General features: G+C 34.9%; 2 protein-coding genes and 1 non-coding gene across 3 annotated transcripts in view; 1 reads left to right on the forward strand and 2 right to left on the reverse strand.

Annotated features, from left to right (window-relative positions):
* The window catches only part of LOC150085350 (uncharacterized), a 32899-nt gene extending 16962 nt beyond the window's left edge, over window positions 1-15937 (forward strand). Inside the window, exons 2-4 of the mRNA XM_090374537.1 lie at window positions 4831-4971; window positions 15000-15162; window positions 15685-15937. Of these exons, the coding sequence (XP_090230663.1) occupies window positions 4831-4971; window positions 15000-15162; window positions 15685-15937 (557 nt within the window). The remainder of the gene's footprint in view (window positions 1-4830; window positions 4972-14999; window positions 15163-15684) is intronic.
* On the reverse strand, window positions 11129-11210 carry TRNAS-UGA (transfer RNA serine (anticodon UGA)). Its single transcript has one exon. It is a non-coding gene; the product is annotated as a tRNA-Ser (tRNA).
* A 7459-nt stretch (window positions 15938-23396) lies between the features above and the next one.
* The window catches only part of LOC150085352 (kazrin-like), a 47346-nt gene continuing 45779 nt past the window's right edge, over window positions 23397-24963 (reverse strand). Inside the window, exons 12-14 of the mRNA XM_090373171.1 lie at window positions 24406-24572; window positions 24000-24147; window positions 23397-23611 (exon numbers count right to left, since the gene is read on the reverse strand). Coding sequence (XP_090229297.1) covers window positions 23459-23611; window positions 24000-24147; window positions 24406-24572 — 468 coding nt within the window. The 3' untranslated portion in view covers window positions 23397-23458. The remainder of the gene's footprint in view (window positions 23612-23999; window positions 24148-24405; window positions 24573-24963) is intronic.

The raw sequence follows: 24963 nt of genomic DNA on the forward strand, positions 1-24963 counted from the left end.
GCTATTGATGCTGTTAGTAATTAATGTTATTATGTTTAATGTCAAATACCATTACTTACATTTAAATATATGTACGACCTAAAATGCACGAGAAATGTAAGGACCCTCGGGTATATACACTTGACTCAACACTAAAGTGGGGGAGTGGAAAATACTAAATGGGATTAACATGTTTTAGCAATAAAACTGTCGCGTGTAGGTACAAACCATTAAGAGCTCCATTTGAACAAATGTATGTTAATACATCATATACAATTAAAATAAAGGACGCTAGAAGAAAATTACACCTAGAAAAATTAAATCTGAACGAAAGATGAAGTGGAAAAACGTCCAGAATTTAACGCAGCATATCTAAATAAAAAAAAAAAAGAAAAAAAGTATTTCCACAATTTAACGCATTAAAAAGATGTATGAAAATATTTAATTCGTTACGAGCATAACTTAAAGTTCTTCTTCAGAAGAGAAAAATAGATCTGAAAACATTGGCACTATCAGGAGAGAAAGAGAGTACAGTAACAGTACCGTGTTTAGCAGTCGTGTAGACTAGAACCCATGGTCAACTCAAACGCGTGTATAACTATATCCTCTCATTTCGTCACTGGGATACAGTTCATTTGTTGCTTATTACACCGTTCTTCAGTTCGACCATTACATTTTTCATTATTTCCTCAATGTCCTGAAATCTCTGTCCTTTGAGGGCAGTATCTGTACAACGTTTTTTTTTTCAGAAATGTCTTCACAACAGGTGTGAAATGGACGAGGGCATTGTAGTGCATCAAGAACCAGCTGCCTTTCTCTCGAAATTTCAGGCTCACCCGGAAAATGCGCTTCAATAGTCTTTGAAGCACCTGTACGTAGAGCCTCTTCAGGTACAAATTCCTTATGAATCACACCCTCTTTGACTTCTCAAAACGATACTTTTTGGGCTTTGGTGATAATTTTGATGTCCACTGCATGCTCTGACGCTTCGTCTGTGGATCATACTGAAACACCAAACACTCATCACCAATGACAACGCAGTCGAGGAAATTAGGATTGTCTTGACAAGTCTGGATGAAGTGGTGACACTCTTCCTTGCTTCTGCTCATCCGTGAGGCTTTTCCCTACATAAATCTTCATGCAGAATTCGACGAATCAAACTCATCGTGCAGTAAGGTGGGCTTACCTCTGGATATTTCAGCAATCTTTATCTTAAAGATTAAACTTTTACTATGTTTAAGAAACGCACAAACTAAGGAAGAAATCTTCCTTTCAAATTCATGTCCACTTAGCCTCCTCCCCCTCCTCAACCTTGCATGTACCTAATATGTCTTCGGATCATAAGACCCATGGAAATTTTAGGAAATATTTTCCAGGAAGAAAAGTGCTACCATCGCCTGAGACCGACTAACTCAGCCACGTTGCAAAAAATACCCATAGAAATTCCTACCGTCCTCTCCTTTAGCAGAATTGACGCCATTTTCACTAAGTCACATACGCTCCCACTTAGAGGGCTGTGAACCACTTTCCTCACAGCGCATAGTGTTTCCATCTAACGAGAAGCTCCTCTAACAACCAATACACATTATACGTTCAAGCAATGCCATTCATATTCATGACACATTGTCAACGAATATGAATTAGAGGACTTTATAACTTGAATGCACATCATTTACTATACGAAAATTTATGGTTATCTTTTTTTTGGAACTTATTAAGACAACTACTTCCTGTGAGGTTTTATTTTAATTTTTTTTTCTCTCCATTAATGCATGAAGCAGAAAAACGATCAGAAGAGTTTTTCTGCTTCAAGTTAAATTCTCAGTGTTTCCAAGTTGCAAAACCAACTTAATGACACAGTAAAGAAAACGTTGCTGTTGAAAAGACAACTGTCTTGTTAAAGCCCTTTTTTTTTCCTTTTTCAATATATTGATTGAATTTGACCTGAATAATGCATCTAGGTGGCAATATCTTTCTACAATATTGCGCCTTCCTCGCGTATTGATTTTACAGTCTTTTAGCTGATTACTTGTCGAAAATTGTAGTAGGTGAATAAAATTTGTGGACAGAAATATGGTCACGTAAATCCAGTTTCTATTTTTAATTTTTTTAAAATTTTTTTTTCAGCGAATTTCTGTGAATATTTAGAGGTAGACAGCTCATGGATTTAGCGACCCCCTAAACTTTGTCAATTGTTTAATATTTTGTCATTTTATTTATTATTGATTTTAAAGATTAAAAAGGTTTTAGGGCTGAACGCCTCGGACTACTGAAAATTCACTAATCACAACGAGTTGCCCTGATATTGCACTACGTCGAATAAGCAACGCTTCACCAGTGGAGAGGACTATTTTTACTTATTCTCGGAAGATGCCACCGCACACCGTTTCAAGAGTTGTTAGCCTTGAAACGGTGGCCTTGTATCACCAGGGCACCTACCCGTCCATCGACAACAGGCCAACAAGCCTTGAAACGGTGCCGTCTTGGTTGTGGTATCCGCCTTTACAGACCAAGCTCCACTGGACGTGGATTGGTTTGATTGTATTTGAGAAAGAATTTTACTACTTCTTTTAATTCACTTTTCCTCGCAGATCTTGATACTTGCATTCAGCCAATCATAGATCAACCCACACATATTTACTGGACACTCTTCTTGGATCCGGTTGGTGATAAACATACTTCTCAGCTTGATATTTTATTTCTAGATGTCGGAGAGGCTAATATCGAAGATGATCAATACTGAAGGCCAATATCGTGAACAAGCATGCGAGGGCTGTGCAATAAAGAATGATCTTAGTTTTTTTTTTTACAATATACCTTTATTAATTTCCATTTTTCGATGGTCCTTATCAAAGTAGTCTCTATTTGATTGATTAAATGCACTTACTCCAACGTTTCTGCTATTCTTCAAAAACAGAGCCTGCAGAAGCCACAACTTCAACTTCAAACATCTTTAAAAAGCAGCTTGATTATCACTGACCTCCTAAGATCTCCCTCTGAAAAACAAATTCCCAATATTGCATAGATCAAACATCTTGGAGTTATATTTACTACGGATCTTTAGGGCTTATTGGGGGCTGAGTAAAAAGAATCTTCACTTGTATTACAAGACAGCCTTTCTGCACATTGTTTCTTATTGCAGCTTCTGCGTTGTATACAAGAGTAACCAATGTCCTGATCAAAAATAAATTACTTTCCTCTACAGCGAACCATGCTTCTTGCTAAGCATCATGGTCCCAGAACAGTCTCTGCTAATGCTCTGTAAGTCATTGCGGGAACATTGCTCCTTGACCTGCACACCATTTCCGAAAGGCGTAGCCACTAACCTTTTAGGAATTGAAATCCACTAATAGGTTAAAACAAGAAAATATCGAATTGTGAAAAACTTTGAGGAACTATGGCAGTCTCGATGGAACTGTAGTGAGACTAGTGTGGTTACTCGGAAGGTTATTGAAGATGTAAAATTTGCGTCATCGAAGACCATTAGATCTTGGTTTTATCCACTTATTACGTGCTCATATTTCCGGCAGGACATGGCTATTATGGTCTGGAGCCAAATCCTTTGTGTTCATATGGATCCGTGGAGACATGGTTACATATTCTCTTGTATTGTTCAAATTATTAGATGGAGTTGGAGTTTTGTCCAGAAGCCACCACAGATAGGGTATATACATGGGCAGAACCTCATCATCTGTTGCAGCTACAAACCTCCATGCGAACTTGCAGTTGCTCAGTTGTGAGTAGTCTTGGAACCCAGGTTGCACAAACACGTGTCTTCTGCAAATAGTCATGAAAAATACCGCGCGTGCTTCCTACTGATATTCTCAACATCTCTGCCAGTTGCCTTACTGTTATAAGAAGATCTTCTCTAGTGGTGGTTGGAGCTCCAGGACCACCGATTTTTGTAACCGAATGACGTCCATCTTTAAACATTCTAAACCACATGCGAGCTGTGCCATATGGAAGCGTGGATTCACCAAGACTCTTTTAATATTTCACTCTTCAGCTGATGTTTTCTTAAGACGGAAAAAAAATCTGAGAGTAGGAGACTCTTCTTCGCGTATCACGTCCATTGTTAAGTAAGCGAAACTGAACAGGAATAAACTTAACCGATGGCCAAGGTCGTCACACTTTGCGCAGTTGCTATGTGATGCAGCTTAGTTTGCTCTTAAAGTGCGCAGCGCAGCTAGAAATAGCAAGCAGTACGGTTGTTGTTCATTAAAAATGATTATTGAACAGCCCTCGTATATTCAAGAATGATTTTTAAGATGTGTGGTATGTTAATAATGAATCTTAAAATATTTATGACAGTCAAAAATTGACATCCAATAAAATTTATTTATATTGAAACTTAATCCATGTCTCGTTATCTAATCCACAATATTACTGGTGTCAAGTTCCAGCTCATTACAATAACTTGTCTGAGAAATCGAATTTTACAAGTTCATATCGTAAGCATAAGTAAGAATATCTGATCCATTTGTGAGAAAACATTGATATCATTAAGACATATTCCCAAGAATAGTGGTCCAAGAGAAGAAGCTTAGAACCTCTCTTGTAATAATCTTAAAAGCCCTATATTTTATATATAATACCCACAGAATTTTGGTTTCAAAACTAAGTGTACTCATAAGTAAATTCTGTTCTCTTGGTACGTATTAGATGAATTAAATTTATATGGGAAAAAATTGAGATTGAATATAAAAGATACTTCTACTCTCAGCTGTTCTAGATACTTTCATCATACTATAGTGGAGAAAGTATAATACTATATTATTGTATTGTCTCTCACACTATTCTATAAAGTCACTGTAGATGCAAAATATAGAAAGAATTTTCTGTATTTTTCAGAACCTTTACCAATGAAGATGAGAGCTTTGCCTCAGTCGTTTTGGCAGCAACCGAATAATGCGAGTGAAGTTTCTCCTTCCACTGTAGTTGTTCCCATGTTACCACCGCTCTTCAAACACGACACTCAGGAGGATGTTGCTGGTGAGATTCCTTTATCACTAATAATCGTAATAAAGTACTCAATAGCGAGTGTACTGTAGTAAACGCGTTTCTATTGTCCATGGTTCGAGTTCACGCTTCCAACGTGAATATACTGCGAGGTGGACCTTCTTTGCCTGGATTGAGAGGAGCCTTCTATGTTAGAATTTAAGGCCCACTTCAATCCAGGGCCCGTGTGAGTTGTACTCACTGCTCTTCCCTTAAAGACCGGCCCTGCTTGAATAAAAAGAAAAGCATCGTTCAGACAGAGCTGATCTAGCCTCTATATGTAATTTTCGATGTCTGTATATCTGCAAGTGAATTATGACTGCATGAACTCTATTGTACCATGGCATACCACCAACACGGACTATAGAACCCTGACCAAGTAGTCGATGGGCCAGAAACAAATAACCACAACCTTTTCATACCAAGAAAACTATTCACCACGATATTTTCAGATATAAAAAGGCAGAATCTTGGAAAATATATTTTCCAAAAATGCAATTGTAAACTATTAAAAATAAATTATCATATTATTTTAAATTAGAAATAATTTAGTAACTTTTAAATTTTAATAATACAAATTTTAATAATTTTTAATAATACAAAATACAAATTTTTAACACACCTTTTATTAATTTACAAAATATATCGATAAAGGATAAATATATCGATAAGTTTTTGGTACCAAATCAGTTTTATTTGGTGCATTAGGCACTAGCAAATCGCATCTGGATTATTTTAGCAAAAGCAGATGATGCAAAAAAAGCAATATGTTGATTCAGCCTAAAAATAAAGTATTCACGCATCCATTCCCTCTAAACGTTTGTCCAGTTCCTCCTTGAATTTATTTAAGCTAACAACTTCCACAACGACAGATGGAAGTTTGTTCCAACAATCAACAACCCGCTGGCTAAACCAAATTTCCGCACATCTGTTCTACAACTGTCTTTCCTCAATTTGGATTTATGCCCCATCATCTGAGCAAGAGAAAGAATCCCATCAGAATTGAGCCTGCTCAACCTATTCAAGGCCTTATACACCTCAACCAGATCTCCGCTTTAGTCCTGCAATTTGCAGGACTAAAGCGTTTCTTGGTAGGAGGACCCCTTCATTCTCCTCACCAATCTTGTTGCCCTTCTCTGTACACGCTCAAGTAACTCTACATCCTTCCTAAAATGAGGCCTCCAGACCTGTACGCAGTACTCAAGGCGCGGCCTCACCATTGCTTTGTATATTTTTATATAAAGGGATATTCATCTCCTTATACCTACTAGCAAAATTCCTGTATATCATTGACAAGACACCATGACCTACTCTTGCATATCTGACAGCAAAATTACTCCAAGTTTTTTTTTTTTTTTTTTTTCATTTTCTACTACCCAAGCGCACTACCACACAGTTGGTACGTTTCTCTGGAGTTACTTCTACCCATATGCAGTACTTTTTCATTTGTCAATGTCAAACTTCAGTTGACACTTCTCAATCCATCTGCCCAACTTTTCTAGGTCCTGTTACAGTAGCATACTGCCATTATTATCATTAACAACCATACCAACCTTTGTATCAACTTGGACATTAAGCCTGATATACCTTCATCAATATCATTGATAAATACACAAAACAACAATGAGCCCAACACCGAAACCTTGCGGACTCCACAAATAACATTAGTCCGCGAAGAGCAGTGTCCATTGATTACCACTCAACCACCCTTTTATCCATTGTGGAAACTTGCCCTTAAGGCATACTGCTCCAATTTGTACAGTAACCTTCCATGTGCATTAAAAGCTTTCCTGAAATCCAAATCCAAATATGATATCAAAATTATTTTTTGCATCCAGTTCCTTTGTAACCACATCGTAATATCCAATCAAATTTGTCAGACAAGACTTTCCCTTAACAAACCCACACTGTGTCTGAATTATTGCTGCAGTCTTGTATAGATGATCCTGCAATGCATCCTTAACCAGTGACTCCATTATTTTACCCGGAACAGAAGTTAAACTAACTGGTCTGTAATTACTCGTGTCACCCTTCAATCCCCTTTGTGAATTGGGGATACATTTGCACATCTCCAGTCCGTGGGGACTTCCCCTGAGTTATGGCCAAGGATTTGCTTATTTCCTTTGCCACGTCCTTTAATATAACTGGATAGGTCCCATCCACCACAGGTGTTTTCTTTTGTTTAACTTCAATAATTTATCCTCCAATTTGCTCCCAGTTATTAAAAAATCATTAAGCACCCTGTAACAGTTTGATAAACTTCTCGCATTCTCCTCCCTTAATAAATCCTCAAGTGTGAATGTAGATGCAAAATACTCATTCACATTATCAGCTATCTGAGCAGGATCATCAACAGTCGAACTATCGATATCAAGTGGACCAATCAGATTCATCCCCTTCCTTTTAGAGTTTATATAAGTAAAGAAATCCTTGCTGTTTTTCTTAGCATCCTTTGCCAAAGATTTCTCGATCTACCTTCGCTTGCCTAATCTCCTTTGGGACTTAATTACAGACCAGCTTATATCTGCCATAGACTTCTGTGTCGCCTGCTAATTTATATGCATCCCATGCATATTCTTCTCTGCCACGAGTCTCGTTAGTTCATTTGACATCCATTTAGGCCTGAACCTTGAGCAGTATTTTCTTAATCGGTATTGCAAAGCGTAGTGGCTGGCTTCCACAATTAATTCCTTGAATGCTTCCCATTTAGAATTTGCTGTTGATAACATCGTCAGTTGGTATATTTGGCAGAAGGCTGAATTGCAGATGGTATGTTTAGTTACGTCATTGTTCACTTTTTAGTCATTGTCGTCCTTTTTCTAATATGAAGCACCATACAGAAGTAACAGTATTTGATGTGAGTTGTTGGTTCTCTCCATATCATGGGCACTGCGATAGGCATAAAACGTCCCTTTCCATTCACCAACACGTTGAGTTTGATGGACAGGTTGTGCAGCATATGTGTGGAGCCCAGTTCTTGTCCTGGTCGCCTACTTTACACCCAAAATACAAAAAATAGGCCTTTTCTATGGCTCTAGTTAAGGGATGCTTTCTTGAAGCTAACGTGACTTCTACACGTACGTAACAGAAGTCATCTGGACTATTCACACAATTACAGGGCATATTAATCTTACGCGACACAAATACTGCGCATAAAGTATCAATCTCACAGAGAACAACCGTTAACTGAGAACAAATCACCCAGTACCTAGCGGTATTCGAGGATTACTGCAACAGAGTTGAAGATTCATTTGAGGCAACAACAACTTATCACGCCATGCAGAGCGAGGCGACAGTTGCCGATCACCTGATAAGAACGAGAGCCGTAGTTGATGATGTACAGCAGTGTTTCCTTTTTCGAGTTGCGACCCCCTTCTATAATAACCAAGTAACCTGCGACCCTCGTCACATTTGCATAAAAATGCATTTTTAATATGGTAAAGAAAACACTAAAAATAGATTTTTCAGAATATAATTCTAACCTAATATTTAATGCGATGGTTTTACTTGCATCTGGGCAACCAGCTTCAAAATTCGCGGCTGAATGTTTGTTAAAGCCAACCTCATGTCATCCTGAACATTCAGTCTGTTTCTTGCCTTTGTTTTGATATGAAGAAGCGTTGAAAATCCACTCTCGTAGAGGCAAAGTGAAGTTAAACTCGAAAGGCAAGCATGGTAACATTTGCATCCTGTACTTCATCGGGAATGCTGGCTACATTTAGGGAATCAGAGAATGGGTTTCGTACCAGTGCAACTCCTTCTTCTGTAAGCCCAGGGAAGTACCGCTGAAATTCCTTTTCAAGGGATTCAAGGTGCCCATTAATCTCCTCCTTCAGATTCTCATCCAGTTCATCTTCAGATTCATCTACCACATTTCAGAGTTTTTAAAACATGGCAATGTTTCCAAGATTTATTTTCCGACGCCAGTTTTGCAGCTTGGTACAAATGCCTGAAGATTGTCTTGAAATTGGATAATGTGTGTTTAGCTGGTCTAAAATGTCTGCTAAGTAAGCAACTCTTTTCTTCCAAGCTTCATCATTAAAGTAAGCCATAAGGTGATGTTTCCCTTGCACATCCAGGAACAACTTGATTTCATCTTTCAACTCAAAGACACGATTGACAACATTTCCTTTCGACAACCAGCGTATCAGAATTCATGTCTTTACAGAGGTCTTTAAACAGACGGGTGTTGAGGATGTTGGGAACCCGGGATTTAGAATGATCTTCAGAGACATCGGACTAGTATGAATCTAGTCCGTTTTTTCTTTAATTTTTTTGTTATAAATTCGTATTATTTTTTGTTATAAATAATAAACCCCCTACCAAAAACCAAATATTAAGATGGAACTAAAAAATCTCTTAGTAGAGGTAAAAAGAAAAAGGTGGAAAGGTTAACTGACAACGTTTAAGTCACAAATGAATACAGTCACTATTTGGAAATATACTAAAGGTTGCTTCAAGACGACATGACCCATATTTTCGACGCACTGCCCCCATATCCCTTAAGAGAAGAGCGAGATCCCTCCCTCCCCCAATCTCAGTACCATTTTCAGTAAAAGAAAATATCCATAAATTCTAAAACTAGTGTTATTTTCAAGGCGAAAGTTTTTGGGGACTGTTGGAGTGAAAACTGCAGCCATTATCAACTCACTGTACGATGGAAGCTTCTTCAACAATACATAATGTGCCACGCTAGTCTAGTGCGGGTTGGCAGATCAACCGTATTTAGCAGTCAGTGGCTTGAACCCCGGTCTACTCAAAGAGCATGTGCTACTGCACCTCTGCTCCTGACCACTCGGCTATGAAGGTCACCACAGTCGGAATATTACAAAGAAATCTGAATAAACCTCCCTGCTTACAAATGTGTCTATAAGAGTCCTTGAAGAAGAAATTGACCATGTTTTCATATCGTTCATGCAGCTAATTCGGGATTTCCCCCTACATCTTGAGATAGACTGATACCACGATATATCAAAGGTAGGCTGCCCCACTCGATTCGACCTCAAACATTTCCATCTCATCTTCGTCCTGAAGTTTCAATTAAGAATATCGAAAACAGTCACACAGGAAATGATAACAATTAACGCAATGACCAGGGCTGTCTTCATTCCATCCGAGGTCCTGCACTCGAAACCTTTGAGGTTGGGAGAGGGATCTTTTTTCTGTGATTAATATTTGTAACTTCGTTTGTAAAGAGATGTTCATTGTGTTTGAAGCTGATGAAAAAAGGATTTTGCCAGCTTCAAACAAGGCAAAATCGTGAATGCGTGTCTAGTTGCTGTCCCTATATAAACAATCGTTTTTACTGTTGTTGGGTGTTCCAAGACGGTTGTTATTCAAGTGTTATTCAACAATCTAAAGACGGAAAACTGTAGAAAAAACAGACATCAACAGAAACAGATGCAACCGCAAGTGTAGGGTAACAAAACGAAAAAGTTTTGCACCTTATACTTTTAACAACCCTTTCCAAAGGGTTGTTAAAAACAACAGTGGCACACCGACCGCAAAATTGAATGATTCCTTCATTGCTGGGACTTCACAATCCATTAGCACTCGCACAATGTGAAGAAACTTATACCGAATGGATTATGGCATTCGAAGTTTGATTGCACTTCTTCATTGAAAGATAAACGCCCAAAGCAAGCTACAAATTTTGTGTAGATGGAAATGGAAAATATTACTTCCTCCCAGCTCCCAGTTGCATTTTGCAAAACCCTTTAGACCTTACTTAGCTTACTACCAGGCGTAAGATTATTAATTTACCTGCATCTGTATGAACTAAAAGAATCTTAGTTTTGGATGGACTAGTCCCCATGAAACGAATCAAAATCTTAAATGACGGCCCTCTTTACTCCTTTTGAGACATGGTGAAAATCAAGCACAGGAATTTATTTTTTGTATTCAAAAAGAATTTTGATCGATGATCTGCAAGACGAGAAACAAGACTCGCGATACAAAGAACGGCCTGTAATTGTCGAATGTATTTACACTCAATGTGCGCATCTTTGTATTTTAACCCTGACCCCAGAGCCACTGCTAGGAAAAAGAAAACAATTTCCCCATAATCCATAGATGTCAATTATGGATTTAGCTGTACAGCAGAAACCTTTTTGTTGACAAAGACGAAAGTGAGAGAAAAATAAATAACACACGCAGCCGGCAGGATTCGAACCTGCGCGTGAAAATCCCAATGGATTTCAAGTCAATCGCCTTAACCACTCGGCCACGACAGCTCGTGGTCGATTAGAATGCAATCAATTGTTTTGCTCTTATACAAATATAATTCACACCATAAACTACGACAACCATTATAACAACACTCAGTTAACATTGCGCAGTAAATTTATTCTGATGGTGTACGGATTCAAAAGTGCAACGTGCATGCTTAATGACCACAGCCAAAATCAAATGGAAAATTAAACAACAATCTCCCAATTTCATTTAATTTTTAATTTCTTCTCTTCTATATTTCTTTCTTTTTTTCGTTTCGTTATATATTACATCAAAGGAGATATCATGCTACATTAACTCATGTTCAATCCCGTTCATCGTAAACACCAGGGGCAGATCTAGATCCTTGTGAACCCAGGTCTAACGTTCTTAGTGGGCTCCTTTTAGGTATTAGTTCAACGTACATGGCACAATCAGTTAAATCAATGTGGTCACTTCTCGAATAATATAATCAGTCAATTAAGAGGAGCTATTAGTTCCTCTCTCACTAATATTCCGAAAAAGTGGTTAATATTTAAAAGAGAAATACATAGAAAATAACAGGAGGTATCTAAAACTTTGATGTTTCATTAGGGAACTCGTTTAGAAAAATTCAGTTGGAAAAACATTTAACTGAATTTTTCAATTCAATGTTTTATTAAATCTGTTGAATTTATTTGATTCTTTTTTTTTATCAACTTGAATTTATTTGATTCTTTTTATTATTTTTATTTTATTCAATTTTAATTTTGAATTTGAATTTGTTTGATTTTATGCAATTTAACGTGTCTGCTAAATTAATAAAAGGTAGAAGCACGTCAAACGAAAGGTTTAAATGCATCAACAAGAAAAGTATTAGTTAAAATGCATGGAAAAGGGTTGAAATACTTCAAAAAGGTAGACCTACAAATAGCCAAAACCTAAAAATAAGTTTCCGGGAGAAAAAACCTGCTGCCCTCACCTGACCACGTTGTGATAAAGACTCATAAGAACTCCTCCACTCATTGACGGGATTCAAACTCAAATCTTCTCCAACTGGATGACGGCGATCGTACCAACTGTGCTACTCACGAGTGGAAAAATAAAGTTCAAAGCTGCTGGACTTTGTCCATGATGAGCAAAAAGTAGTGATGGTACTGTACTCAATAATAGGTGCATTATTAATAAAGATTATTTATTGTTTCAAGACTTCAATGTTGTTTGACGCAGGTCTCCATGCGATTTGCCATACTAGTTTACGCGAAAGGAGTAAGCGATTCTCTAGGTTGAACTTTTGCAAGAGTGGATATTTTTAATTGATAAAACAAGAGATACTTATTCATAAACTTAAGTTTTTAATTAAAATTATCGAAAAAGAGTCAGCGCGAAGGAAGTGTTTACAACCCATACCACTACAATCAATTTATCCATTGTAATGTCTATAGGCCCCATTTTTAAATCCAGTTCCAGAATCTTAACCAACGGATCCGCGATGGGATGGATCTAGACAAATTAGGCAAAGTCCCTAAGCTATTTGTTGTTCAACGTTGTTCACTAATGACCTGGTTTATTAATTTATATAAATTCTTATAATTTATTTTGCGATCCTTAACCGGACCATCAAGGTTTTCCATTTTATGTTTGGGTGTGATGTTACGCAACTTAAATAAATCTTTTTGTGTTTTTTCGAGTGAACAAACGAATGTTCAGCTGTCCTGCCTATAAAGAAACTATTAGGAAAGACACATAGCCGTTATGGCTTGTTTTTTGTTAGATTTCGTAGGAGTATATGATGTCACTTGAGTAGTGATCAAATCCAAGTTTCAATTGGACGCTACACTGATTGTAGTTCGTAACGCTATTGCGTGTTAGGATGACATAACCGATAGAGATCCGCGGAAAACGTCACGTTAATTGATTTAAGATCTGAAACAGCTATGGACAGGGAGGACAATAAGGATTTTCGGATAAGTCCGAGAATTCAAGGATTTCTTTTGCCGTTCAAAAGAATTCTGTAATTAAAAAAAAAAAGAAATGTTCTTAAATTTGAATTTACGTTAAAAGGACTTTAATTTCTGTTTAAAATGTGGTCAATTCACACAAACTGGAATTACAAAGATAGCAAATTACCACTTTATTTCAGATTATTGTATAAGGCAATGGTCAGGCCACACCTTGATTCAAAATTGAATCAAGGTGTAGAGCTGCTGGAACGAGTACAAAGAAGGGCAACAAGATTGGTGAGTGGAACAACGGGTTCGTGTTACCAAGAAAGGCTTAAGTCCTGCAAATTGCAGTCTGGAGACGAGGTACCTGCGAGGTGATCTGATTAAGGTTTGAGCAGGCTCAATGCTGAGGGGATTCTTCCTCTTGCCCAGATTAATCGCCTGAGGGGGATATAGTTTAAATTTATTTATTTCAATATTAGCTACATTTGTTTCTTCGCTTTAAAGATAGCAGCCATGAGCTTTGTGTGCGCATGTGAAAGAAACAATTCCTGTTTAGATTGGTTGGTTGGTTGGTTGTTTGGGTTTTAATGGCGCATCAGCAACTAGGGCTATAATGGGCCAAAACCACGTCCCATACTGGATAACTCCTGTTTAGATGCTATACTCATAGGATGGGGTAAATATTTAAATTTTAGCTTATTCTTCTTATAAACTAGTCCTAAAGAGAGCTCACTATGTGGGGTTAATTTATATGGACAGAAAAAATTTAAAAACAATCAAAAATATAGAAAATTTAATTTCTGATATTTGCCTATATTTAAGGTTGAAAAAATTGACAAAACTGAATCTGTGTCAGGAAATTTAGAAACAAGTTCCACTCGTACGTGGAATATTTTCTAAATGTGACTGTTTTTAAAATATAAATTTTAAATAAACAGTTTTATTCGTTTTACAGCGGATTATGCATAATATTGTTAATATAATTGTTTTACAAGCACAAAATAAAGTATCATTTGAAAATTTATGGTTTAATGAATATTTTGTAGGATATTAAGTGGCAAAACACAAATAAAGACGATTGATCCCCCTAAAAAACTGAAGTTTATTTTCTTATTTATTTTCTGAGCACCGATGTATGTCAGTTGGGAAAACTGAAACCTATGCTGATCAATAATGATATTCTCCACCCTAAATAAGAGCAAAGCCACTTCATGATAGCTTTGAAGTCGACATCAATAAACAAAACACCGGAAATATTCCGAAAAAACCGGATATAATAACAATGGACGATTTTCTCAAACTTTTCCTTGAGTGGAATAGGGTATATTTCCTGGTCAGTCTCCTCTTGACAAAAGACTCGTGATGCAGTTGATAAGCATCATCCACATCCTCACGAGAACAGAATATAAAATAACAGGGTGGTTTCCCGTTGCCTTTCGTGTCTGTTACTTAGAACAGTGGGAGGGGTGAGTTATTTTGTTCTATAATACACTGGGTGACTATTTTATTAGGTACGCCTACCCTTTCATGAAATGGAGTGTTTTTTCAGGAACAGTTACCGTGTTCGTACCATGCGTTATAAAGCAGGTGGACAAATAATTAGGGATGCTGTATGTCTGCAATTCAACATGAGGACTAGGCAAAACAAAGATTAAGTGACTTTGAACGTGGCATGGTAGTTGGTGTCAGGTTCGCCTGTATGAGTATCTCGGAAACTTCGACCCTGTTGGGGTTTTCACGTAAGATCCTCTTGTGGGAAACTTCCATCCACTTTTATTAATTCAAAAATGAGTTCTTGATTTATGCGCCTATTTATTTATTATTATTTTTTTTACAATTCGATTACCGTGGTCTTTTCTAATAATCCTTTTTTCTGTATTTAAGAAGTCCGTCCAGTTACACCAACAGATGAAAAAAAGAAAGGAAGTGCAGGTAGTACCAGGTCTGAGGGTTCACGAATTATTCGGGTTTCGAACACCGATCTCCTGCACAAACTCTTTGAAGGAATAGACGAAAAGAAGCAAGCACCGGTTGTAAGAAGAGGAAGGTAGTTATATTTCAATGTAATTCGAGAAGAATTTCAATTCGAAATATTTGCCATTCATTTTATTACTTTTATTTTTAGATATTTTAATTATACAGATAGTTTTTATAAAAAATAAAGATATACAAATTTTCCTATAAGCTCCAATGTGAAACTACCAATGTTCTCCCAACGAAAAAACACTTAGAAGATATTTAATTAAAATAGATATCAAAAAGTCATTATAAAAGAACATATAGATTAACTCTACCATATTTATCAAGAATTCCAAGTGTTGTCAACAACTGGAGGTTTCTTTTTTTATCTCCAAGTAAAATGAATTAATTTTGATGGTTTTCTGCAGAGCCAAAGCTATAAATTCCGGGTTCCTCCAAATGTCGAGTTGAACAAGCATCACGTGATCTTTAACCATTATACTGAACCACTAATTGACATTTATTATATGTACTACTTTTGTTAACTGATTATATTTGGTTGACTAAATAATAACAATATTTATACAATTATTTATTCTTATTTTTTAAGGCCAAAGAAACCTCCTTCCAATTTACTACGCAGAGCACTTCGAGGGGAGGACCCATGTTTAGTGAGCACGGCTACTGAGGGTATTCTGCCAATGTTGGTTGACCGTGCTGGAAGTGGCAATGGTAAAGGAGGACCTCAACAGACTTTGACCCTCGTTTCCATCCGTGACGGAGATAAAACGGTGACTCTACCTGCACTTAGTGTGGAAAACAATTATTCACAGATGCTTTCTGAGCTTGTGGTCAGGTTATGACAGAAATTAAAAAAAAAAAAAAAAAGAGTGGTTCGTGTATGAAAACGCATCTTTGGAACTTCCGCTAGTGGTAATGGTACAATCTGGCTCAAAACAGAGCCTAATATGTGAAGAAATTGCATAATTGGAAGCCATTTTTGGTCGAAGATTGCAGAGTATGGTGTAGGTTTGAACTTAAATTTATGGAATTCGTACCCTGAAGCTGCTGAAGTCGTTTCAAACTTCATCTCATATATGAAAATAACTCACCTATAAAACATTTAACATATTAAAATGTATGCATGCTTAAAATTAAAAAAATAATAATTATTATAAACGCATTTAAAAATAAATTTTAAATACAATTTTCCAATATTTAAATTTTAATTCATTTTATTATTATTTTTACTTTAATGCAATATTTAGAAATCAGTAGATTTATTTCAAAGAAATAATTTACCAATATCTAATGATAATTCAAATATTGTCTCAGAAAAATACTTAAAAGATTTTCTAATGTGTTCGAAAATTAATGTTCAATAATTTTATTTAATGTCTAATTCGTGTGTAAATTAAGTATTTCTTTAGAATATTTAATATTAACGATGGTATATTATATAACGATAAAATTCATGAAATACAAGAGCATATCAAAAATATAATAAAATAAAATAAATCAAAAGTTGCCCACTTTTTTAATAAATTTAATAACTATTTAGCTAATGGAGGTGTATGCAAAAAAGTAATAGTTCAGTAATCTGAACATACCTACCCTGTTTTGTTCATTATAATAAACCAGTTTCAGTTTTTTAATCAAAGATAGGCTTTTTTTTTGATACACTTATGTATTTTTAAATAAAATTAATGAAATTATCTATTCATTACAAGTAAGTTATTAATTAAATCACAATTTTTTTATGAATTTACATCTCTAATTATAATGAAGTTTACATATTCAAATATAGTATTTAAATTCATATATGAATTAACAATAATTAATTTATAACTTCTTAAATTGTTCAGCACCATTTTCTAAATAATATTGCTTTATTTACGATTTGGTCAATAACTATTTAGCTAATGGAGCTAAATATTTGGTCAATAACTATTTAGCTAATGATTGCTCCTTCAACCGGTGAAGTTTGAGAGAAAATTGTATTAAACGAAAAGGAGAACTATCCCCAGTTCCTTTTCTTGTATATGTTCGAATCACCTAACAAAATCGTGTTTTTAAAATCTTCATTCCTTGATCTCATTGATGAAAAGTCCTAATAATATTGGATTGGAACTCATATCATAATTTTTAGGTGAACGGTTCTAAATAACGTGGACTGAATGTGCTTAAGTTAGAAACTATCGATATTTTTCTGCTTAGTATTTTGTCATGCTCTTTCCCATATTTTGCACAATTATTGTACTTTTCTTTTAGGAAAGTCAATGTATGGTATTTTTACTTTCTCGTGGATGTTGTCATGTTAATATATTCATCTACTTATATTCTACATGGTTAGAGTAATAAGTTTAGGTGATAAAATTTCACAAAGAATTAGATCTACCTTTATCTCAGGAACTAGAGATTTAGAAGGAAATGGTCTAGAAAAAATTGTTAGAACTCGTATTTTTATGTGGTGCAATATGTCAAAGTAGATAAATTTATGATGTTTATCAGCTTCTTTTTAATTGTCAAGTATCCGTTAAAGAAGCACAAAACAGGTTTTATTTATTATTATTTATATCAGTTATAGCTCCAACTGTTTTTATCATATTTATTGTCTTTATTTTATCTTTCTTAATTTATTGTAAATAAAAACAATGTCTAATTGTCGCTAATCATAATTGTTCTCGGACTTATATAAATTTCAGAAAGGAGTATTAAGTAAAAATTAAATTATTTTTAATTTAATTTTTAATTAAATTAAAAATCAAATAACAATTTTTATAATTCTTATTTATTTTTTATTAATAAATTAATATTTGCTTAATACAATCTTTTATTTATATAAGAATATATATTTCTATAAGAATTTATATTTATAAATTATAGTTATAATTGTATTGTGCATGTCTTATATACGAATTTAAATATTTTTAGCTGAAATACATCAATTTGTTGTCATATTTAAATTCTACTTTATTTATATTTTTTATAATTTTTGTATATTTTCATTTTTAATAAAAATTTATAATTTTATTTTATATATTTATTTATTGTTTATATTTATTTCAATCTTTATTGTAAAATAGAAACGACCTTTGTTATCTGACCGACAATTGTTCTCAGCTTATATAAATTTCAGAAAGATGGATTAAGTAAATATTAAATTATTAATAGAAATGTTAAAAAAGAATTTATGTACATAAAATTATAGTTATAAATATAAATTTCAGTTATAATTATATTGTGAATAATGTTTTATATATAAATTGAAATAATTTTAGCTGATATATGTTTAAACAGTTGCATTTGTTGTCAGCTAAATTTTTGTTATTGTTAAAGGCACTGGATGATTTATTGACCAGAGTGGTCTTCCTACCACCTTCTGAGTTTTTTTTTTCTGGATTTTTTTCTGGTTGTCTTTTATTTAAAATTACATTTCTACATGTATGATTTAAAGGTTTAGATGACTAGAAGTTTCTTTATGCATATAAAATGTAAAAAATGCTATGTACCTTTGATATTTCTGCATAATGTAAAATAGTGATTTTTGGCTGTTATATATGTTATGCTGTAAAATTGCTTCAAGAAATAGGAGAATTACAGGTAATTATACAATGAATATAATTACGTCGCTTTTCAAAGGAGAATGCTGTGATATATCGGTACTGTAATATATTGATATCATCGCCATAAGACAGAATGTTATTAAAGTCTGTGTCAAAAAAAAGCAAATTTAGACACCTGTTTTAATTACTGCAGCTATTACACCTGTGCCTTATTGTGTATATTATTTGCACTTAGCAGAGCATTAATAAAAGTTTAAATCATAATCATTTGATAGCTGAATCTATAAATGTGTCATGAACATGTACAAGGTTAAATAAACAATAATTAAATATGAAACGGAATAGTGTCAAACTGTCCCTATGGACTTTCCTAAGATCGCGGTCATCCTCAGATTAAATGAAAAACAAGAAAATTGCACGTTGCATGATAACGTGCAATTTGCATAATAACATGATCCAGCAATATTGCCATGCGCTCTGATTTCATCGAAGCCATACAAAGTCTGAGGATAGGCATTTCTGAAAAAAAGTTTGCGTGACACTGCGATGGAGCACCACATTCATAAAACACGTTAGGTAGTGTGCACTGTTTCTAACTCCAAAATTTCGTTAACGCTGTTCCTAGGGGGGCAATCTGTTCCTCGGGTGTAACCAACATGTACCGTGCATACCAAGTCTGTTTAAAAGCAGCTGTTTTATTCGAACAACCATTAGGTATTAAAACTATTATTTGTACCACATATATTCGTGCAAACTAATTTTTAATATACATTTTCTAATATAAATATATTTTAAAATGTCGCAAGTGCCTTGAGTTGTGTTTCACTTCAATCCCTGGCGCTTTTCACTTAAAGGGCATTGAAATGGTCACGTGTATTTTTACGTTCTGGAAGTTAAAGAAACCGGGGTTTTTCGTCCAGCAAAGCAGGCAAATAGACCAGAGAACACACGCAATTTAGAGACACAATACCCATGGATAGATGAAATAATTTTTCGGGGGACCCTAATTAATCGGTCTCAGGCGTAGCTAACAAGGTTTTTCCCAAGAAAAATTGAGGTTTTTTGTCCAGCAAAACAGGCGAATCGACCAGAGAACACACACACGCAATTTACAGATACAATACACATAGGTAGTTGAAAGTCATTTGCAGGTGACCCCAGTATAATAGTTTAATTTTTTTTTTTATACCATGGACTTTATATTAGGATTGCAGAAAGTTTCAAATGGAATTGCAATGTGCTGTTTAGGAATTAAACTAAAGTGACGGTGAGATGCATTTGACTGGACTGGACTTGCATTCAGAAATTAAACACAAGTGACAGTGAAATGCATCTGATTCTTAAAGAAAGAAGGGTGAATTCGAGCTGAAAGACATTGAGCATTGTTTTTTACTTAAGCGATGCGTCGGAAGGAATGATAAAGTATAAAATAGTAAAATTATTTTAAACTTCTAGGGTAACTAACCAGTTTTTAATGATATACTTTTCTCCCCTTGCATATGGCATTTTTTTCCCTCTTTTTCTCTGGAATGGGCCCCAGAGAACACTGCTTCGCTGGTATGGTATTACTTCCTGTGGGTGGAGATCGTCTCAAAAATGATGGATTGGCCCACCTTCCCATGGGGTGGACGAGTACGCAGAAGAAGTTTTACAGAAGATTGCTGCTTCTGGGTAGCCAAGTGGCCAGGACAGCGCAACATAGCACACACACACCACACTAAATCGCATGCCTGGCTCATTAACAGTAGTGCGTGTGCGCACCACGCACGCACACACACACACACACACACACACACACTGTCTAGTCAAAACATTATGACCACTACTTCGCAGTGACACGAGGCGGTGTTGAACGGACGTTCTAAGAGCCACCGTTTCAATAGCACATGACCATGGACTTTAAGGAACAACCAGCGGTGTTTCTAAGACCACAATCCAACAAACCCTCCTCTGTAAGGTAGGCGCCCGGTCAAGGTATCCATGCCTACGGCCACTCATCGCCAACAACGCTTGAAGTTTTCATCTGAATGGCGTTATAGGACCATTGGCGACTGAAAAGAAATAGCCTTTTTCGATTAATCACGTTTCCTGCTAAGCTGTGTGAACAGTAGACAAACTGCGGAGAGGAATCACTCCGATGTCCTGGTCCAACAGAAACAAGCAGGTGGTGGCAGTGTTTTGATATGAGGAATGTTTTCCTGGGAATCTCGTGGAGTCCTCATACCCCTATACTCTGAACTAAAAACTAACTAACCCCCTTGTGGCTGACTGTGTTCCCGGATGGCACAGGTATGTTTCAGCAGGATAATGCTCCCTGCCACGTTGCCGGTATTGTTCGAGAGTGGTTGGACGAACACAAAAGTGATTTCCAAGTGCTACATTGGCCACCGAATTCATCTCATTATGAATCCCCTAGAATATCTCTGTGGTTATGTGGATCGGTAGATCCAGCGTTCGGATTCTACAGGACCCAGTCCTGGCGACATGATACAGCACACCTCTTGCAAGTTCAGAGGACTTATAGAGTCCATACCTCGCCGTGTGGCAGCGCTACTGGCATCAAGAGGAGGACGTACCAACTATTGGGTAGGTGGTCATAATGTTTTGAATGGACTATGTATATATTAGTCTCTCTTTGGAAACTCATGCTTTCACTTCGCTATTATCAAAGATAGTTTTGAAACCAATTTAAAAGCTGTTTGTAGAAATTATAGACTGGTTGGCATATTGCTGTTCAGAAACCCTTCTTTGGCTTCCATATTGAAGAGGGGAAAAATTCCTGTAAAATTTCCATTATGAATAATAATACGATCAGCCCCATACCCTTTATCACGGATTAAAAAAAAAAAAAACATTTTCACCCATCACAATGCTGACGGTGTATACAACATATATATATTCTTCAGTAAAAATAAATAAATAAATAACTGTGTCAATTCAAACAGTTTAATGCGATTTAATACAGTTTACATACAAGCAACATTTTTCCGAATTACAATCATGTTCCAAAACATTTTTTCCGGTCTGTAAAATATCACATGATTTCCTAACTAATTAACTAACTAACTCTTCAAATGTATGAACGTTCTCATGAATCAAAATGTACTACATCTGCTTATTTTTAGGAACATTGAATAATATACAAAATGCATGTATTATTTAAATATATATATCTTTTTTATTTATTGTACTCGCCGAAGGACTAGTCTGCTTCAAAATAGCATAACTAACAAATCACGTGAAGCAACGCTAATAATATTGAGGGGATTTTAAGGCATTAAATGCAGGCAATAAATGACATACGTCAAATGACACGTCAAATATATACGTCAAATAATCTTCAGATGACTGAAATAAATCTATACAATGATTTAATGAACATTAAATACTAGGTAGTTATTTACATAGATTTTTCGGGAACAAACACTAGAAAACTGAATTTAAAAAAAAGAAAAAGAAATTTTAAAAACGGTTTTATTTCATTTTCTAATAAATCCGAAACAATTCAAAGAATTGTTTCTGCGCATGCGTCATTTTTGTTATGGACGTCTATTTTGTTGCTAGGTTTCAAAACAAATTGTCAGTTCACGCAGGCGCGTTTTTAATATGCAATTTTGTATAATTAAACTCACGCAAAAGTGTTTAGTATGTGGGGGATAAAATCAGTTGCATTTAAATTAAATATAATTTTATGCAATAAAATTATTAAAATGTTTTTATATGCACTGATACCATTTCAGATATTTTGAAAAATCTTACTAAATAAGAAAGAGCAAAGCAACAGACAATGAAAATTAAAATGTTAATTACATTCTTCGTTAAATGTTAAATTATATCCAGCTTTTTTATAAATTAAGTTTAAATTAGAGTTTTACTTATTAATATTGAGACGAAGTTCAATGAGAATCTGACTTTACACTTTTCAAGAAAGTATAGTGGCGCCATCTAGTTATAAACGAGTTAAACTTTCGATATTTTTTGAATTAACCATTTTAATAATTATTGTATTGCGTTATAACGTATTTTAGAATGATAGTGGAAACAAAAAATAAAATAAAATAAACGAGAAAATAGTCCCCTGAGTGTTGTTTCACCGGTATGATCGCTCTACATTACGTTTACAAACTAAATGCCAACTCAAAGTTTCTATATCTTTGATTTAATGAGATCATAGTTAAAATTAGTAAACGTTACGAGCTTTATACAGGTAAAATACAGCTAGTGTTTATACAAGTAATGTTTATTAAGTTTAAATTATATAAACATTACTGGATGGAACTATCAGTTTTAAAGAAATGCCGGTTGTTCACTTGGTAGATATATGAAGTTTCGTTGAAGAGAAAGTCAAGACAAAATTTCCAGCTCGCTAGATGGCAGCACAATATACCCAAATGTTTACAGCAAATATACAGAACTGAATTCCAATAATTACAGTTACTGATTGAATCCCAAATATCTCTCATTATTGTAAAATGTAACATATAATTAATAATTTTGTTTAATACTTATAAAGCAGTACAGTACTGCCGTCTAGCGAGCGAATTAAGAGGTGATTCTTCCTAATTCTGAACAGGAAAAGTATTGTAATTAGGCTAATTACAAACGCAAATTCCATTATGAATAACCTCTTTTGGTACACAATTCATATTTCCATTTGAACTACTTAAAAGAACACCCGAGGAAATAGAATACATCTGAAAAACAAAATCTATAATACAAAAGCTCAGACGAGAACCAAATGGCATTTTCAACTTCCATAAATGATCATTTGACTTATTTACAATATCAATTATAAGATAACTCTAGGGCAAAGCATTTTCAGACCGGTGTTACTGTTATTGTCTGGATATCTCTTTGGGGTCGATGGCGTTTTGTATCAGGTGTCTTTGGAAGCTGAGGTGTTGTTCGACCACTCGAAGTACGGCTTATTTCTTCTTGGAATTTCAGTCCAAGCGCTCTGGTTAGGGAACCCTGTATAAGATGAAAAAAGAATTCTGTTCATTAAATAAATCTGATCAATAACTCCATCATAATGCAAGAAAACAGTAGCTCTGAACCCAGAATGATCATTTATCGCAATAAACGTAAAACTTTTTAACACCGCCCCTTTCCTATAATAACAAAACCACTCTTATAATATTGTGGTGTTTTGGTAAATACATAACTATTGCTTTTAAATAAAATAAATTAAATTATAGTATATTCTTTTTGGTGAATAATAAACTTTTCAAATATATTTATAATCATAATATACTAGTTGGTTCTCTCTTTCATATTGGTAAATATGCAAAGATAAAAAGTAATTTCCTAAAAAAATTCAAAAATATTTTTATCATCAGTCGACGATAAAAATACCTACCCTTGCACTTGACCTGCGTTTTTCAGTTCTGTCCAGACTACCCCTGCTCGACGATCTTATAAAATTCCTACGAAGAGAACTTGAAGAGCGATCAGATGATCTATCGGATTTTTCTTTGGCAATGTTCCTTTCTTCTTGCAGAGTTATCCTGAAACAGGAAATGACGTCATACATCATTTTGGTTAGGTATAAGCTAAAATAACGGTTACCTAAGCTAAAAATATTAAAAGGCTGTTTCTGCTAAAGCAATGTATTAATACATTATAATTAATTAATAGATTAAAATTAATATAATATAAAGCATATACTCTACGTATATAGAGAAGATCACATTGCCTTTTATTAAAAGTATGCTTCAGTATTTGAAATTCATTTGTTAATGCATTTAATTTCTATCTTCACCTACCTTGCAGGTTGTATAAGATTTTCTAGTTCTGTAGTCAAATGGCGTCTAATAATATTTTTTGAAGAAGGAATTCCTAAGGCCGTGGCCATCGTATCGGCAGTAAATGATGGCTCTAGGACTACCAAAGCTCCATGAACTCCACTGGCCAATAAGTTATTAGCATACTCCTGGAAAATTAATGCAAATTTTTGATTTCAAATTCTCAATCACACAAAAATAGTAATAGATAAATAAATAAAGGAAATTGTTCAATTCAAAGTCTGTTCCAAATTATGCTAAACACAGTCCAAAGATATTCTTATGAAAAACAAAATTTTGGGTTGAATATATCTATCACAATATCCTCATGCAGAGAAATAAAATAAGGGAACATTATTATTATTCATTAATGGAAGTAGAATATTTGCTTTGCATTTTAGATGATGTTTTAAAAATTATTGTTCGAGGATCCACGCGAACTAGGGGCGGGGGGATCTGGCATAATAGCTTTTGGAAATTTGATGTTGCTGTGGATATGTTAATGAATCGGGTAGAGTAAACCATTAAAGGTAACTCATT

The sequence above is a fragment of the Mastigoproctus giganteus genome, chromosome 5 (assembly GCF_048544385.1).
Source record: "Mastigoproctus giganteus isolate SK-2022 chromosome 5, ASM4854438v1, whole genome shotgun sequence".
NCBI classification, from domain to species: Eukaryota; Metazoa; Arthropoda; class Arachnida; order Uropygi; family Thelyphonidae; genus Mastigoproctus; species Mastigoproctus giganteus.